The following is a 19839-nucleotide window of genomic DNA, read 5'->3' on the forward strand; positions in this document are numbered from 1 at the left end:
ATCCTTGAGTGACCCTCAACCTGAAGGAAGGGAGGAAAAAGAGGGTTGGCAGCCTCCACTGTAGTGTGATGTATCAGCAAAAAAATCCTTTTCCCTTATTCTGGAGATGAAACTGGTGCAACAAGTGTAGGAAAAGATCTTTCTCCTTACTCCAAGTCTCACTGATCTGTTATCCAAAAGAATTAATGTCATCATCATGTTTATCTTAACAATTTATTGATATGAAAACAATGAGATATTGAGAAGGTTAAGATTAAGAATCATTACTGTCTGTACTCCATCATTAGGAGAACTCCAGGAAAGGCCAAGAATTGGGCTAAAGCAACCCGGCCTAAGTACATGTACCCACAGTACTGGATATCCAGAGCTTATCATGCTCTTAGGGCAACCATTGTTCAGATGAGTTATATACTCTTCTGTCATATTTATGTCCCCTGATAGTCACTGCCTGGCAAAAATTATAATAATTAAGTAATATAACGGTTAATATTTCTGCATTCCCTCAACATGGAAAATACTACCTATTAGTTAAGTGAAAGTCAACTTATCCTTTGTAAATTAAAGATACTGAACCCAGTTCTCACAGAACAGCACAATACTACCTAGATCACTAGGGATACACTGGTTTAAGTGAATGTTTCTCACCCTATGAGACTGCAAATTTTTAAGGAATCCATTTCTAGGACACCTACACAAAAATATACAGGGCAATTACAAGCAACTTGAAATTTGTCATACAGAATCCTTCTTTCTTGATGGAAAATATTTATAGTGTCTGTAATCTGTACTAATAAAAAAGAAAAAAAAATAGAACAATATGTATCTACTGCATTTTCAATAGAAAATGGTTTATAAAAAAAGATATGTGGCCTAAGTAGCCTTGTTTGTGTTCATAGACCGAAAATACTGAAGGAAAACAAAGGCAGAGATTGTAAAAGGATAGGGAGTGGAGAATTTTTTATTCATGCTTTGTTTTGATTCTGATACCACTAAGAAATCTGAAGGACAAGACAATAATCAGGAAGGCACAGACAGTGAAGTTTTAAAAGAGAGATGTTTTAACCATTCTAGTTTTAATATGAAGCTATTAACAAGTTGCATAGATACAAACCTGCATTTTTTAAGTTCAAGTTTTGCCTTTGACTTCCCCTTAGATAAGAATAACCAAATAATTTTACTTCTGAATTTGAATCCTGTCAATTTCCTGGTTCAACAGGATAGTGTAAACAGTCATAGTTTATTGTTCGGTAAAAAAAAATACATGAACTCGAATAATAGGCTTTTTGATTGAGCATAGAATAAAATACTGAAACCTTGAAGAAGAAATACTAGAACACAAGAAAATTATACAAATAGTATTATCACATCATATGCAGTGTCTTTGCAAAGATATGATTCTATCTCACTGATCTGAAAGAAGATCACTGTTATATTAGAGACCAAGTAAATTAGTATTCCCATTGTGTCCCTCAGAAATTGCCAATTATCAGTCAGTAATTACAACAAAGTATTTCAAAGTGTTCTATGAGAGCAGTCAAGTATAAGCTTCAGGTAAACAACAGAAGTGCACATAGTCCTGATGTACGGCTCATCATGGTCCAGCTGAATATTCCCATGGACATCAGTAACATTTAGATACAATCTTTATAAAGGGAGGAAATATTGTCACAGTCATTAACAGGCCAAGTAGAGGACTGGAGAGCTGCAAAGGGACAGAAAATGCACTGCACGCTTGAGCACCAGCTTGTTCAGGAATGCCTGAAGTACCTGACCCTCACCAGGGTCTGCAGGCTGGGCGGTAGCAATAGGGTGGAAATGGTCAACTGTTGTACAGTAAGGGCTAATGTTAAATTATTAGATATTTTTCTTTCCAGTCTCTTCATATCCTTCCTGCTGCACAGAGGTCAGTATGTGCGCAGAATCCATGTTAATTTGTATAATGTGCATGTGTATATAAAGTGAGTAGACAGCATTACATGGTAAAGTCAATTATGATACAATATGCAAACAAAATTATTTGAATAACTATTTTTTTTAAATGCATTCTGTTCTGTGCAGAAGTCATCAGTATTCAAACAAATAAGTGGAATAAAATCCATGTTCCTTTTAAGGTAAACGTCAGAGGAAACAGTATTGCAAAATGCCAACAGACTGATTACTAATACATCAGAAGATAAAGTTAGAGGAAAATACAGATAGTGTAAAGAGGCTTCTTTCTGCATAGGCTGAGAGAGAAAGTATAGCTTGTTCAGCTACCAAAATGAGATTGAAATATAATTTTAATATAACTTAAAATTATATAAATAGAATATTGTGAACTTATTGCTTATAAAAAATAAATTCTTTTATCAGATAAAATAAATATTTATACATGAGTACTCCCTAATAAGAACAATAGCTAAACACACAGTACAGATTTATAAATTGTACAGAGGGCTAAAAATCTTTGGTTAAAAAAATCAAAATCAAATATATACATATAAAATGTTGAAGAAGCCATGGCTTTAGAAGGCATTCAAATGTATATATCAGTGAATAAAATTTCATTAAAATTAATGACAGACAAAATGGAAAAACTGTAGAAATGCAGCAAAAACCTAACTGCAAGCCACTGCAGTTAGCAGAATATTTTTACTGACTTATATGACTTGGAAGAAAGTTCTATGTCCTGAAAATGCTAAAACAGGGAAAAATATGAACAATGTTATGCATAGCTAAGAAGAGAAAATGCAGTGCATGTAGGAAATGGAAAAAAACCCAAAACATCCCTACAAAAATTAATTGCATATTGAAATAATGTCGTGTGTAAGTGATGAAGCAAAAAAGAATGGAAATAAGGAGTGCCTTACCACACCTAAGCTTTGAACAAATGACAAAATAAAGACATACTGAAATAAACACATCAGAAAAATGCAGAATACATTGGGTTTCAGAAAGAAAATGTAAAATTATAATTTTATGAGTCATAGAGAATTCACCAGAAATTGGGAATTCCAACTATGAAGTAACTACCTAAATTCTTAGTAAGGCCACTTTTTAGTGTAGGTGAAGATACAACCTGCATTAAAAACAGACAGTAATTAAGTAATCATAGTTCACTGTACGACAGGACTTACATGATTAAGACAAGACAAATTGAAATTATGAAGGTTTTTGACTTTGTTATGGAGTATTCAAAGTCTGATGACACATAAAAAAACTTCATTGAATATAATTAGAGTAAACATGAACATATTTTCAAATACCAACAGGGAAAAGAGAAAGTAAAAACATGGCTAGAGTAAGCACTTTTATTTTTAATTACATTTGCAAGGATCGTATCCAAATGATGAAAGTTTCACATGTAGCATATTTTCTGATGCATTGTCTTTTATAATTTCTAAACACACAAGCTGGTGTCAACAAATGTATTTTCTTACGAATTCATCAGGACAAAAAGGGGCAGCTATAGATCAAGAAAGTTCAACCTCAAGTTCATAATTTCTTTTATGATGACTTAATAGCGGCTGATAATGTATTTTTTTATGGTATGAAATTAACTGCTCTGCAAGATTACTCACTTTCATTATGACAGAAATGGAAGGGGGGTTCAATCTGGAAATTAAGATAAAGGATTCCATTTTGTATTAGATAACAAGGCCTTCAATAATTAAAGTGATGTTATTATTTCATCTAAACTACTAAAAAATTCCATGTCGCAACAGAAATAGTGAAGTGGAAAGCTGTTTTGATATTGTAAGGCAATAAAATAAAAGATCATAAAATATCAATAGTAAAACTGAAAAGCACAAATTTTAAAAGATACCAACTAAAGAATGTCTCTTTTACAGGAAATTTGAAAAAATACTGGTAATGAGAGTAAATTAAAAAAGGTGAAATATTCTTAACAAATAAAACTTGTTGAAGATAAATATCTGTAAATGAACTTCTCCTTTTTTGTAGATTTTGAGTTCAAATGTTGGATAATTTGAATGTTTGAATGTTGAATAATTTGCTGGAGTAAATTATTGGGAGGCCAAGTCACAAGCTGTTACAACAAGGTGCATCATAGGTTGGATTGACCATAGGTCATAAAGAGATATGAGATAAGCAAAAACTATCTAAAGAATTTCAGACTGCAGAAGAAACTTCCTAGATGTTTTTTTTTTTCAACTAAACTCTTTTAAGGTGGAATGCTTATTCTCTTATGCTTTATTTAGTTGTTTGCCTCACTCAAGAAAATCTACAGTCCTTCTTGTCTACTTTGCAATGGAGTCACTCTTAAAACTTATCATAACCCAAATAACACAGAAATTTTCCTAAATCTTATCTATATATTTTATTGCAGTAGAAACTGTTAGGTGACTTCAGATACCACTGGAAAAAATATTGATTTGTGTGAATGATGGTTACTCCCAGACATGTGTATCTTTAATGTTCCACTAAAAGTAGTAGAGACTCTTAAATATATGGAGAAAGTACTGTTATTAAGTATATTTCCAGTGAGAAAAAAAATCTCAAAATAAATGAAACCATAGATCCAGTTACAGAACTTCTGAACATTTATAAAACTAGTTTAATTTCTGGGCCCACTCAGCAGCTCTGAAAAAGTCAGATCCATGTTTCTTGAGATGTTTAACTGGAAAAAGTGATTCTAATGTACAGCCAAACTTTATCTAACAAATAGATGCTATGGATGGAATGTTTACATTTAACTTTATCCACTTCTCTGAAGAATACTTATTCTCCTATCCTGCAGCTTTGTTGTTCTCAAGTGTTTGTAACCTCTCTCCTTTTTCCTCATCTCCTTGATACATTTACTTTTTCCCTTCTTATTTACTCAGCATTCATTTCACCATGGTTTAGATTACATAGTTCAGGGTATGAAGTTTCATTTTACTTAAGAATAGGAATGAAAATACTAGAAGAAATCACATTCTATACAAGGAGGAGCATATTTTCATATATGCTTTCAGCCACAGACTTTGTATTTGGACTTGAATCTCTAGGATGTGGTCTGTCTTTTCTCAGTGACCAAATAGGTCTGTAATATCAACATTTATGTTTCTTTCTGCCTATTACATTGCAACAAAAGAATGAGATATAGTCACAGATAAACCATCAGGAGAGCTTTTTATCTATAAATCAACATGAAAATCAAACATTTAGTTATCAACATGAAAATCAAATACTTTAGTTAAAAAAATATTACAAAGCAATTAAACAGCTGTCAATACTCCTCTGATGCTAAGAATACCACAAGTCCTTCCTCACATAGGCTGACTGTTCTGTGTTGGAAGCCCAGTGTGGCACAGAGAACTCTCAGGAAGAGGAAAAGAGAATGCTGAAAAGAAATTATGAAAGTAAAGCCCATATTATTCATCACTATGTGCTTTTCTATTCTATTCTTTCGGATACATTGTTGTCCACTGACCCTTCAGATATGAAGGCATTCCGGTCCATTTTTTCCAAAATATAGGGAATGCATTTCTGAATACCTGTTCCTCCAAGCAAAGGTTTAATAACTGGATGTCTCATTGGTATTAAAAGTGATATTTTATGTCAATCTCACTTTTTACAGAGATAAGCACAGTATGTTTAGAAAATACCTCAGGCACTTTCCTTTGATAGCTGTGTATATATATATTCTATTTCAAAAGACAAAAAAAAAGTAAAAGGACACTAATCTCTTTTCTCAAAATTGATAAAATGAATGTAGTGGAATTAAGAGCAAGAAAAATCATTCCAACCTTTTTTTTTTTTTATGACAGGATGTTTTGTTAAAGCATATTTGGTTTTAGTGTAACCATTTCACTCAGCTCCATCAAGATCATGAACATGTATTATCTAGTTTTGGGCTGTATTGCTTATCAATATGAAAAAACAAAAGAGTAAAAAGCCACCTCAGAGCAAGCATCATCTTTAAGAAAAAAGGAATAGAAGAATTTATGCAGTGGAAAGATATAGTATAATGTTATGGCTCCCTCTTTTGGATAGCAGAAATCTAATATTCAAAAATAAGAAAACTCATTATGCCCTTAATGCAAAAAAATAACACAAGACTCTACTTTTCCCCCAGACCCAGTGCAACAGTAATTAATGCAGTCAATATAAACAAGATTTTTGTCAGTTTCTTGCAAAATGCAATAATATTGCAGGTCTCTACATTACATAATAGACATGCACTTCCCACACAGCACTGTAGTTAGAATATTTTTGAAATATGTTAAACATTAGTCTATCAAGTACCTATAAGAACTGGAACATGAAATTCTCTGATGGATTGCTCTTTATTTTAGCAGTGTTGTTGATACAGAATAAAGAACAATAAATGGAAGATTGATGAAAGCACTTGATCTAACTTACCCTCTGGACAAGTGACCAGAAAGGAACAAATTTTATTCCTAAAGTGTTATTACTTCATTTATAACTGTGAGTGAAAAATAAAATGAATGGTCATGTGGATTCTTTGCTTAAAATTTTCAGCATAAATACAGCTTAGTTGAAAAGCCACAGATTTATATGCATTGATTTGGGGAAATTTTTAAACATACCTTTGAAGAATAAAGAGAAGTATAGCATTTTTAGAATTAAAAAAAAGTAAATCTGTAAAATAAAATGTGTTTTATTAAATGGGAAAGTGAGAAAAGAGTAAAACTGTTAAAAGATGTCAATCAACACAAAACAGTGACTCCTGACAGAGCCTAAATTCCTATGGTTTAAGATTTTTCCTAATGTAAAAACTGGTAATCAATGCTAGCTTTAATTCTGCTATTTAATTCTGAATTCGGATTTTACTTTCACAAGTATTGGCAGCATATCATCATTCTTCTACATTAGTATCTAAACATAATTTCATGTTACATGACAGGTTCAATTTTCTCCATATATCCATGTATGCTGCTGTGAGACAAGTAGGAATAAAATTTTTGGAAAAAAATGTCCCTGAATTATTCAGTAACACTATTCATGACTTCAGCTGTGTCAGCTAGAAGTCAGTTTATTTCACTCAAAACCTCTTCCTGTTGCTTTCTTATTACCTTTATGTAAAATATTGATGGGGGCAGATATATAAAAATTAATTGGTTTACAGGTTTTGTTTAGCACTTTCTATTTCTAAAAATAGCCATTCCTGAACATTCATTAAGATGCTGAGCTATACAATTTTAAAATTATCTGGGTTTATATCAACTAACTTAAAATTGTTATGGCATGATGCTCATTTTTATTACACCATTGCAATACGTTTTCCCTTCACAGCACCCTGACTGCAATAAGAAAATTGCATTTGGCTATGCTAGATCATTATTATTCATTCTATTTATTTGTAACAGTTACTATAACATGTTTATTATATAATCAACACTGCAGCAATGAGATTTAGACGAAGGTACATCTCTTCCATGAAGAACTGCCTGTGGACAGTGCATATAATGGCAGTTTTTCAGAGTCAGGAAAAAAAGGACAATTTAGCATGCCTTATTGAAAGTAGAAATTAAGCTGCTTCACTAACTGATACTTTGTACTCCAAGCCATATTACTAAAACATGACAAAAATATTTGCTATAATAATGATTGAAGAATCACAAAGGTAAAAAGAAGGAGGAAATTCACTTATAGAAAGCATAAGTTTGTTTCATGTAAAATATCTATTCCTATTCAAACCAAGAAAAGATTAAAAAAGAGTGCCTGGCACACACATCCCTATGGTTAGATGAACTATGCAATTTCTTTTTTCCTGTTACGTGCTTAAGTTGTTTTCTATGAAGTCACACGTTCTTGATTTGTCTTAACAGTATGAAGCTCACAAAGTTATATCTCCTCATATAACCTTTTCCCTCATTTTTGTTTTGAATGCAAGAAGTAAGGGAGAAAGTCACAGGCATTTGAGTTTATTCAATAAAGTTTTGAAGTCTTTTCAGGCAAAGCTAGACAAAACACAAAGCAGAAATAGAGCAGGAAACATAAAGCAAATGTTTTGCTATACCAACTTTTTTCAACTGTATTTCTAAATTTTTTTCACTCTGAAATTGAAACTGTATACAAGTTTTCATGTAGTTATATTTTTTGCTTCTTACTGACTTTTAACAAAAAGGACAAGTAAAATATAGGGGATAATTCTGGAATGATATATGAAAAGTACTCTGTGTGTTTGGAATTGATCCTAATAAATCACATTAAAATCTGCATGTTCTGGGAATTCAGTCTAAGATATAGATTATTAAACTCTTACATCTGGTTCAGGTTTTACTGAAGGAAACATACCACATGCCATTTTAAGAGAAATAAACCGGTTAATTCCTTTTCTGGTAGCTAGAAACAAAGGAACAAAATAACAAAAGACATAGCAAAACAGTTGGTGTCTGCAATAATAACTGCAGTGTCATCAGAGCACAATTAAATTATTAAATGCATATGCAGATGACATATTTCTCTACCATTAGACTCAGTTCCAGGTGGGTCTGAAGTCTTCTGAAGTTGCCTATCATGGGAGCAACAATAAACCAACATATAAAGTCTTCACTTGTGGTACAAATTTGAGGGCAAATTCAGGAAATACTACAGAAAATCTTGAAACCTCATTGGGGAAAAGATATAATCAAAACTTCAACACAAAGTTGAACATTAACCAGCAGAGTTCTCGGTGGGCTTCTCTGCAGGACCGACAAGCACCAGAGGGAGTTTGACTGGCCGCATCTAGGTTACTAGATCTTGGGAGAGAGTATAAACCCTTGCGAAACAAATAGCAGAACAGGTCTTCACTAAAAAAACTTATACACCCAACATCCAGGGCTATGTATCAGTGTGATACACTGACTGTCATTTCCTCAGAGGCTGGGGAAACTAACTGCAGCGATTAAGAACTAAAAACTTGTTTTGGAAGTTCCATGAAAAACTTTACCATCAGTGCTGTGCTTGTTTCTACGCCATGTTCTGTGGTTCATTTGTCACAGTTTTCAGGAAAATATAGGAGTTATAAACCTCTAAGGAATAAATGCCACATTAGTTTGTTTGTTTATTAATTTATTTGACCAGGGACTCAGCAGAAAATCTCATTTCAGTACAGCGGGATTTCAAGTTGTAGTAAACGGCAGGGACTTCATGCATACTATCAAGAATCTTAAAAATTTCAGTATTGAAACCAATGAAATATTCATTATTTATTCTAAACTTTCACTTAAATTTCCTTGATACTTGAGGGTATCAAAAGCAATAAAGAGTTTTAAAAACAGTCTCAGTTCTATGAGGAATAAGTTGCAGGAACAAAGTCTGAGACCCAAATGAATGAAACTGTTAACAACACTAGCAAAGAACACAGTAGCTTCAGACCTAGACAAGTCCTCCGAAAGAGTCATCAAGCATGAGGATAGCTTTGATCACTTTGATATGATCTAGTCTTGCGAGAAGGCTTTTGACAGGCCACTCACCAAAAGCTCTCAAGCATTCATGAAGTAGAAGTGAAGGTCCCTGCATATATCAGTAATTGAATAAATAAAAATAATTTTAATTAATGTTATTTTAATTTAATTTAAATAAGTAATATTTAAATAAATCAATTTAATTTATTAAATTGATTAAATTATTGAAATCAGCAGGAAGAAGTAAATATGAGTTTTCACATTGAAATCTATGATGCAGCGTTCTGCAGGGATCTGTACTAGGGCCAGCACTATACATACTCATAAATGAAATGAGAACAGGCTTGAATACCATGTGATAAACTTTGCAAGTGACATTCAGCATGAGCTGGGATAAAGTTAATTTTCTTCATAGTGACTACTATGGGGCTGTGTTTTGGATTTATGGTGAAAACAGCACTGATAATGCAGAATAGTTTTCATTATTGCTGAGCAGTGCTTACACAGAGTCAAGGCCTTTTCTGCTCCTCACAGCATCCCACCATCGAGCAGGCTGTGGGTGCACAAGAAGTTGAGAGAGGACACAGCTGGAACTGCTGACCCTAACTGATCCAAGGGGTATTCCAGGCCATATAGCACCATGCTCAGCATATAAAACTGTGGGGAGAAATATACTTCATCTGGCAAAGAAACTTTGTAATGTACTTGTCCATAACTTTTCAGTGTTATTATGTCAATTTAGCTTGTACCAACTGGCACTATCCCAGAAAATTCCTGGGGTGATTTCTCGTAGGTGGTATTGACATGGTAACACTACTTTGGACTGAGGCAGGGGAGAAAAGAAGAAGAGAGTTTAGCCATATGGATTTGAGCCTTGCCATGCCAACTGATTTCTACCTTACAGTGGTCTAGTAGTAAGTGGTTTGTCATATTTACATTTGAAATCTATGTAATAGAGTGAGCGGGCACCCAAATGATGCATGATTAAATTGTTATGAAATTATGTAAAGCCACACACATTTTAAACCCCAGATTATACATTTAAAATAACAAAGTCTGGCTACTGCCATGGGGAATAACAACATAATGTAACAATAGATAATAACAGGAAAACTTTAAACCAGGACTCTGCAGCAGTTAAAAAAAGGCAAACGATGCCATATATCACGATGAAATTAAGTAGAGAAAGCAATTAAGATGCTGTTTATATATTCACAAAGCAACAAATTATGATTGCCAATCTCAAGAGACATACCAAAAAAACAGAAGAGATTCAAAAGAGAGCTACAGGTGCAATCAAGTCTGGCACAGCTTTCACACAAGAAATGATTAAGCAGGCAGTCCCAGAACTTTCCATCTTGGAAAAGAGACAGCTGAAGGAGAAATTGATTTGTCTATACATTCATCAGTGGCAAAGAGAGCGGAGAAGGAATGACTATTTATTGTGGCTTCCAACAACAGTACTAGTTGTCAAATGAAGATGTCAGTTACAATGTTCAAAAAACAAACAAAAAGAGTTGATTCTTTTCACAAGTTCATTAAAATATGTGTCTCCTTGCAGAATATTGTTTCTCTGAGAAGCACATGTGCTTCCAAAGCAAAAGTTGAGAAAGTCATGGTGAAGAGAATCTACTGGGGACTATTAGATACCTAACATTTGGAGACTGAGAAAACATACTGAAGAAAAACCATTATATGCTTCTCCATGCTTATGCACTATCATGGGTATCTGTTTGTTAAAGACACTCACATTTTGTACTATCAGGATACTAACAGAATAAGCAATGCTTTTATTACACTTATTTTGAATTTATTCATATTTTGCATTTATCTTTCGTTAATCAAGTCAAATGACGTGCAAGTGAAAGATGCTTTTGTTGGAAGAATATTTTTAGTTATTTCAGACCCAGAAATAAGGAAAAGGAAAGTCATTGTACTTTGTGTTTCTGAGACCCATATTATTCTTGCAAGTGATAGAAATATGATTTGTAGGTATTTTAAGGTGTTTATTACGGAAATAAAGGATGAGGCCTCAGCTGCATCAAACTCCTTTCAGATTACTTTGAATAAACAAATTAAAAAAATTATGTTAAGTTTATGCACTATTTCTGTGTACAAATTCTTGTGTTTCTAAGAGTCCTGTTCAGCTCTGAGAATGAGACTTTTCTTGATTTTGTGATCCCATTGCAGACAGCAGAAGGGCATAAAGGAGGTTGAACTCTAATAAATGACAGCATTCAGCAGCTGCTCAATTCCTTCAGGAAGGAAGCAGCAACAATGGGCTACAATTACCTTCCGAATTTGCTAAGTAACTTTAATTGGTCAGCAATTAAGTTTTTCCAGTCCAGAGAAGTGAATGTATATTCCCTTGCAGGCAGTAATTAAGTCCTTCTCCATAGGAACAAGATTTCTAATGACTCAGATGTACATGAGTACAGTCCCCCAACAAAAACATAAAAGGATGGCAGAGATTAAAGTTTTTTAAAAATCTTTGGGATACTAGCTTGAAGATATCTTTATTCTGGGAAATTCTGGCTTGTAACAAGCTCTTGGACCATTATAAAAGCTGTAGACTCAGAAAGTTTTTCAAGCTCTCATCCTGGTACATGCCATGCTTAGGAAATATGCAGAGACAGAAGGTACATGATGTAGACTCTTAGAATGCCTAGTTAGTTGCTGATTGTGTGACCAGAGTAGATTGCTGTATAATGAAGCAATAAGAAAGAGGCATTTGGCAAAAGAATGTAGTCCTAGTTAACAGAACTGGTAAATCCAGTCATTAACAGTGCTGCCATAGGTGAATCTCATCTGCTTCATGCAGAGAGACTAATGAGAATTGATGTGGCTGGAAAATAGGGGCGTATGCCTCCAGAAATGGCTTGGGTTTGTATCTGGCAGATAGAAGGCTATGCTGTTTACAAAAAGTAAAACAATCAATCAACCAACCAACCAAAAAAAAAAACAAACATAAAATCTCATAAAAATAAATGCCTTAATTTTGACACCTGCAGGGTATCAATATCAAAGTACAGACAATATGTTTATGAATGACAGAACATGAGACAATCTTAAAGGGGAAGCAAAGAGAGGAATTTTGCTTTGAGGACAGCATTTATTTTTCTTCATGTGTCTGAAGGCTATTCTTTAAAACCATGAATGTAATGAATGTGTTGCATTTGTAAATAAGGTGTGGTATAAAACCTTATAATGCAGTTTCATTATGTGATGAGTGAAATGTGTTCCCTGTAGAGAAAAATCAATACTAAAGATCAAAGGAATATCTTCAAAAGACCTTGCTTTAAGGGTTTACAAGTGCTATATTTCCTAGTTTCCCTCATGCTGATGAAAAGCAGATCCTGTAAAAATGTTCATTATTGGAGAAAAAGAGTAATCTTTTTATTTTTCAGTGTGAAATTGTACATTTCACATTTGTAATCTAGTGACCTGCTGCCTCAGAAGTAGATGTTTTAAAACTCTCTTTTTAGCTTCATTGAATGCCATTGCTAAGAATTGAAAGACTCATATATAGGATGGGTCAGAAGTGCTGCAGGCTTCATTCACTAGCTGATAGGAGGGTGGTTGGAGGACGAACTGTTCAGAAACAGTTTCATTTGCTCTTCAGAAGATACTTGCTCCAGAGAAGGGCAGATGGCATTTTCATTGCCCAGGGACAGTTAAATCACAGCTGTATCTCTGCAGAATTCTGCCATCAGGGATTGTTCAAATATGAATCAACACATTCTCTTGCCAGATCCACCCACCTTGGGCACTGGTGTTACTCACTGTATGTGCTATAGAGAAGGTGACTGAGGCCACAATGAGGTGAATTTGAACCTGTGTTTCCAATGTACATACCCAAGAGGCTGGTAAAGCTCTGAAATAACCCTCTTTTGTCGCAGCAAGATAAATGTTTCTTACAACGCACCTACAAACCATAGGTTCATTTACCTAAAGACAGTAATTCAACAGGCATTCCAGTACAAATTGCTATTATTTCACACTCCCTAAAACTTTATTTGTATTAGTGTGACTCCTTGAGTGAGGTAGCTACGGAAACCTGCACTGGTGTCCAAGACATAAAGAATTGCATTCAGCTGTTTCCTAGCAAAATTTTCAGATGAGCTTACCTCTACCGTATGTAGTGCTGAACAGATCAGCAACACAATGGCAAAAAGTAGTTCTGAAAATCTATTCTGAAAGGTTTGCAGTGGTAGCTGTTGAGTAGAGAAGTGTTTCTTTATTAGTGTGGCCCCTACTTCTGTGCCTGAATTAGATTTGAGTACTTGTATTCAAAGAATGGGTGTTCATCAGCCAAAAAACTATTCCTTAAGTTTTGGGGATCCCTCAAAAACTAATTCAGGTCTCATAGAAATAAATGAAAACACCTTTCTTGATTACCTCAGATTCAGTCTATATGCACATTGTTTCCTTTTAATCCTTTCAATCTCAGCCCCAAACCAATCTTTATCCATGAAGAAGAGAGAGAGAAGAAAAAAACTTTAGGAAGAAGATATATTCATGTCTATAGGATGACTGCTCTCAGAGGATGTGAATGCTGCAGCATGTGTATGCATACCTGGGCTATCTTTAGCGAGGGAAGTGATAAAAGTGAACCTACAGTGGCACAGATCCAGTCTCTACCTAAGCCTAGGTATTATCAGTGGCAGTGCGCGGTTTATTGCACAGCCTCTTGTTGCTATAGCTTCATCATTCTTAGTGTTCAGTCTAGGTGGATTAAAGCTACATTCAGATATTTTGTTTTCAAAAGAAAGACTGACAAAGCCAGTGAGACTTCTGCCCAATGAGACTTCTTCCGTTCATGCAGGCTACACAAGATTTATACTTGGTATACACTGTTAAAATACATACTTCAGTTTTACAGATTCTTTGGATCATCCTGAACATTAGTTGCATCTTTGTTATTTAGACATTAAAGCTCAATATCAAGTGCTGCTGCTGCAGTTAACTCTGCTATTTTTAGCTATACACGAGCACCACATCCTTTTTCTTTTAGAACAGAATTCTACTTCGCTGTTAACAAATGGAACAAACTAATGTGGGATACATCATCAAGTTGCCAAAGGTTAGTTTTTCTTCATGTCATGCTTGTGAGTGACTGCGCTGCACTAATTAAAAACATTGCCATGGCAATTGCTATAGAAACATTTAAATTGGCATCATCAGTAACAAATCCCTGCTATTGATCCCAGCAAGGCTTATTTCACACTACACCTGAAGAATCTAAATAGAATATTTTGCATTCAAAAGGACTTTAAAAGATAGTTTTTTCCAGTTGTTACTGTGCTCAGGAGGATAATATTTTTCATACAGAAATAATTCATTTACCTGGAACTGTTGCAGGATTCTGATATCACTCCTTACTGCAAGGAGACACTGTAGTGGTTCTAGACTACACCATATATCCCTCAAACCACACAAAAGAAAAAATACTTATTACCTCCACTCAGATCCGCTGATTTGCAAAATGGGGAAGAAGTGCAGGTTCTCCAAAATTTTTGGCTTTAAAATGTTTAACACATGAACACCCCAAGCGGAAGAGAAGTTTCCAATACAAATAGGAAGAAAACCATTTTCCGCTGTTTGACAAGAACAATAAATTGACATTGTACTGATTAAATGATGGAAGTGGAACAAAGTGGGAGAGAGTACATGTAGAATATTGATTGATGGCTTAGAAAAAAAATATTCTCTCTGTTTTCAGACTAAAGACCTTTGCTCCTTTTAGAAGAAATCAATTTAGATATTTATCATAATGTTCAGCAGACCCTATTAGATCGAGACTAATAACCCTCTCTTTACACCTAGTAGCACCAATTATTGTTAAAAAAGAAAAAAAAAACAACCAGGAAAAAATGGGTTGTAACTCTGTTTGTTTGTTTGCTTGTTTTTATTCTTCTTGACATTAAGGTTTCTTTCTCTTCGGTACTAGTGAATTTCTTCTCTTAATTATCAAGGAAATCAGTAGAGGGCAGCGCTACACAGAAAACCACATGTTTTCAGCAATCTCAGTTTAACTTCTGCCCTGGCTGGGACAAACTGTTAGAACCTTGATTCCTCTGAGAAAAAAACCTCCGTGAAAAATTGGTATTTGCAAAGAGATAATTTCTTACAGCGGGGTCAGAACATCTGTGTACAGTGCATTGAGTTCCTTTGAAGCTGGTCTTACTTTTCCGTACTACACCAGAATCCTTTGTTTTAGTGTTAAACTACACCTTCTGAGTGTACTAAATGCAACTGCTGACCCACTTCGACAGCTGACTATAAGATAAATTGTAAAAGCCAATGACCCCCCTGAAGAGTTTCTTTGAGTACAAAGAAAAGAGTAGTATAAACATCATATGGCAAATAGTGTTTGGACAGAAAGGAATTAGGGTAATTTCAGGAAATTAAAAATGTGTCGTTTTGAAAAATAAAAGTGAAGCATTTGAAATTTTATTTACATTTGAAATTATCATGAAACCGAACATGCAATCACACATCTCAAAATGGCCAAATGAAAATATATTGATATCACCTGTATCTCCCCTTGTTTCCAAAAAAGAGTAAAAACAAAACAGACTGAATCATCTGAGTGTTAGGCTTGTCTAAGTTTTGATATGAAGACATTTTAAAGAGAAAATTTGAACTGTTTGAAATTTTTGCATAACTTGCCTTTGACAGCAGTCTTTTAAGGATAAGAGGTTTTGTAAAATATATTTTTAGGATTTTTAGTAGTTTCATAGATTCATTATTTATTAAAATTTTGCCAAATTTGTACATAATTTTCAGAACTTTTTGTCTATTTTATGGTTTGTTATGTTTTAATCCAGAAAAGCTGATACGCTCCAAGAAATTAGAGAAATAAGTCAGTCATGACCTTAAATATATAAAAACATGTTTTATATATATATATATGTATATATATAAAATAACACGTATTAGAATAGTTGAGAAGTAAAACATAATTGGTATCAAAGTAAAAGTAATCAAATCCAAAATTTAATCAGTACAAACATTTGAACATTATCATTCAGAATGTTGTGATGATGAATTCTTGAATGACAGTCCAACAAAAAGTGTTGTGATGGAGCTATGAAGGAGCACTATTTGAGGGCACATTAAGCAAGACCATCTCCAGAAGACAAGAGATTTAATAAGAGTTACAGAGTATGCCATTTTTTGAAGGTGTCTCTCTTCAAATCGGAATCACACTCTAAAGCCAAAGTCTCAGCCTCACACTTTATATATATTGTGTGCAAAATTGTGTGTATGTATATTGTGTGTAAAATGCAGGCCCTGCATTTTACTTCATTGGACAAACTTGATAGTCTGCCTTTCGAATACTGTATTTCCAACACATCTACTTTCATTTTGCAACACCTTAAGCAGGATCTAATTTACAAAGCATGAAGAGTCTCTGCAATTTGCCTCAGATGTTGCAGTGCGATGAATTTGAAACACATATGATAATGTTCTACATTGATAAATAGTTTTATTCAGTGATAAAACCTGCTTCAGTCTATATTATACAGGGAATTCGAATCATCAAACTTAAACATGGATAAAAGATTGGCTGAGGGTTTTTTTCTTTTGATCTGTGTCCAGTAAATTTCAATCACTAGGCAAGATCATCATGTACTCAAATGTTTTCCAGTTAACGTCAAAATTTACTGGTATTAAATTAGCCACAGGAGAGTTGTACTTTGTCCTTCTGCCTGCAACAGGAACATACTGAGCATTACAAGGGAGAAAACAAGAATTCAAAGAAAATACATCCACAAATGTATGCCAAGATCTATGCACATTCATAATTTTATGCAAATAGAGTTAATTTACTTTACTCTTTGATTCTTCAATTAAAATAAAAAGCAAAAGAAAACAAGCTTTCCTGAACTATATACATGATCTTCTGCATAAATCTGACACCTATTGAATTGTTTTCTTTTCGTTTTGGAACATGATCTTAGAAAGTGATAAATATTCCAAGCCTTCACTTCTTTCTCAGCTAAAACTCTGTTTGAAGTTACTAAAACGTTGAGACTTTGATCCTCCTTCAGGATTGCTAGCTAAGATCCTGAGTCCATGCAGGATATAAGCATTTTAAGAAAACTTCACACAAGGGCACAATTCTATTAATTTAATCATTAAGGTCTTTAGAGTACAATTCATTGAATGTTTTCCATTAAACAGACTCTCAACAGACTAATAATTTTTACAAAAAGCATCTTATTTCCAAAATATCTTTTTGTACAAAAAGAGACTGCCTCCCCTTCCACCAAAAAATAACACAACAAACAGCAGAGTGAAATTAGCTGTTAGTAATATTGAGTTGCAGAAGAAAGAAGGATAGGTTTATATGTGTTTTTTTAATTTAAAGATTTCATTATTCTAAAATTTTTGAGTGCTGTGACCCCATGCTACAATCACTGTTAACGGACTAGGACTCTAAAAGAAAATGTACTTTTGCTGCTGAATTATTTTCCTATGATTTCTGTAATATACAATGACAGCTCAGCAAAAGATATCCTAATGCAAAAACAGATTTATCATGAAAAAGTTTATGGAAAAGACTGAGACATTAGGCACCTAAGCTGCACTGCCAGATAAAGAGTATTAATTTAATTTGGTTTGATTAAATATTGCTTACAAACTTCCACACAAACCATCAAAACCATTTTCAGAGAAATAATAATTACAGTAAAGTTCTATATCATGAAATTTTCCATTCATTCGTCCAGGATTCAGGGAAAAATAAATACATTCCAAATGGAGAATTCTGTTCCAAATGCAGAGGTTTTTTTAACCCCAGAAGGATTCCTATGAACCCATACTTATCTAAAAAGTAATTTTCTTTCTTGTTTAAAGAACTTGTTAAAGACATTAGTAACACTTTATAAATTTCATTTGATGAGTTCTTTTCTGCAGAAATAGAAGAAGATACTCTGGACAACTGGGGGCTAACAAGGAGGAAGAATGGGTTGTATTAATCACGAAGTAACAGACAATTTATATTTGCAGACCATTCTGAACAGATATTAAGGGAGGATAGCATCAGACTGAGCTGGGAGAGATTACATTGGAAGGCTTCTTATTATTTGTGCTGTTTCCTCGTGTCAGGATGCTGGTGGTAGCTAAAGTTTTCAGATGAACTATTTTACTCAGATTGTGTTTTAAATCAATGTCTATATACCATGTGAGAGAGTGAACTAGAAAAAGATGAAAAAGACATTAAAGAACTTGATCTAAAACTCTCTGAGTAATTTTTATGATTATTTGTCACTGACATGAAGTATTGTTGTGATCACCAGATTGTGTTCCTGTTTCCTCAGGGAAAAAAAGTTGTTGCAACTTACCCAAATACTTTTCTCCATCCCCTAGGTTCTACTTACAAGAGGAATATAACATTTGAAAAAATTTTTTCTGGTGAATTATTAGAGGAGTGGAGGCTAACAGCATCTCTGTAAATGATGAGGACTTACTCCTTCCTGACAGTTTTGCTTTGGAGCTATATGTTTCATGTGATTCACATGATGCCATCCCAAAAAAGGACTAACAAGCACTCACACAGTGAAAAGATAACAGAATTGTCAGAGAATGATGGAAAAACACTGCACCGCACCAAGCGTGGTTGGATGTGGAATCAATTTTTCTTGCTGGAGGAGTACACAGGTCCAGATACTCAATACGTGGGCAAGGTAAGCCTTGTGTTTAAAGGATTCTCTAAAGATGATGCATCTGACACCCTTGGTAATTTCACTCCTTCTTCACAGCTGTTTTGCTTTTTATACAGCAGTGGCCCCAATTTCTCATTAAGTCAAAGCACACCACAGACCCCCTGGGGTTACCACGATTGTTAGAAGTTGTGAGAGATGTGAAGTAGTTCAGTGAAAAGAAAATAGGAAACTGTTCAGACTAAAACATTCCAATTTCTTATTACATATGCCTATGCAAGTTTTATAACTTTTTCAACTGTTAAACATAAATATTAGATAAGGGAATAGAAAAGTTATACCTTCATTCATCTACCTTGAGGCATTTGCCAGTATGCTGGGCTGTGTACTTCCTCAAGTGAAATCTAGAATTCTGTTAATAATAAAATTGCTGTCTATCCACAATTCCAAGTATGGATGAAGTGTTGGAGGTGAAAAAAATCTAGTTTTCATCACTTCTGAAATAAACTGATATCTTTAATTAATGACTTGAAGGACTTTACATTCTTTGAAATCTGTCTACATCCACTATTGCCAACAATGCCACCCCTGAATTAGTTGTCTGCCGTCCTATCTTTTCTGATAACACAAGACTCAAAGATTTCCAGATATTTAGTCGATTGTGGAGTCTCACCATCCATAGATATGACTTGTGGTCTGGTACAACCAAACAAACTTGGAAAATATCTAGAATATATCCAGAATTACTTAAAAATTAAAGAAATGTCTATCTTAATGGCTTAAGGTGAAAAATATCCTTTCTAGTTTCTGTCATTTATCCCCAGTGTTGT

General features: G+C 34.0%; 1 protein-coding gene across 1 annotated transcript in view; it reads left to right on the forward strand.

Moving 5' to 3' along the window:
• Nucleotides 1–19839, forward strand: part of CDH9 (cadherin 9) — a 101328-nt gene that overhangs the window by 11077 nt on the left and 70412 nt on the right. Inside the window, exon 2 of the mRNA XM_051799395.1 lies at nt 18717–19033. Within this exon, the coding sequence (XP_051655355.1) occupies nt 18803–19033 (231 nt within the window). The 5' untranslated portion in view covers nt 18717–18802. The remainder of the gene's footprint in view (nt 1–18716; nt 19034–19839) is intronic.

This window comes from Manacus candei, unplaced genomic scaffold, assembly GCF_025592945.1.
Source record: "Manacus candei isolate 608988 ecotype Guabito, Panama unplaced genomic scaffold, ASM2559294v1 h1tg000049l, whole genome shotgun sequence".
NCBI classification, from domain to species: domain Eukaryota; kingdom Metazoa; phylum Chordata; class Aves; order Passeriformes; family Pipridae; genus Manacus; species Manacus candei.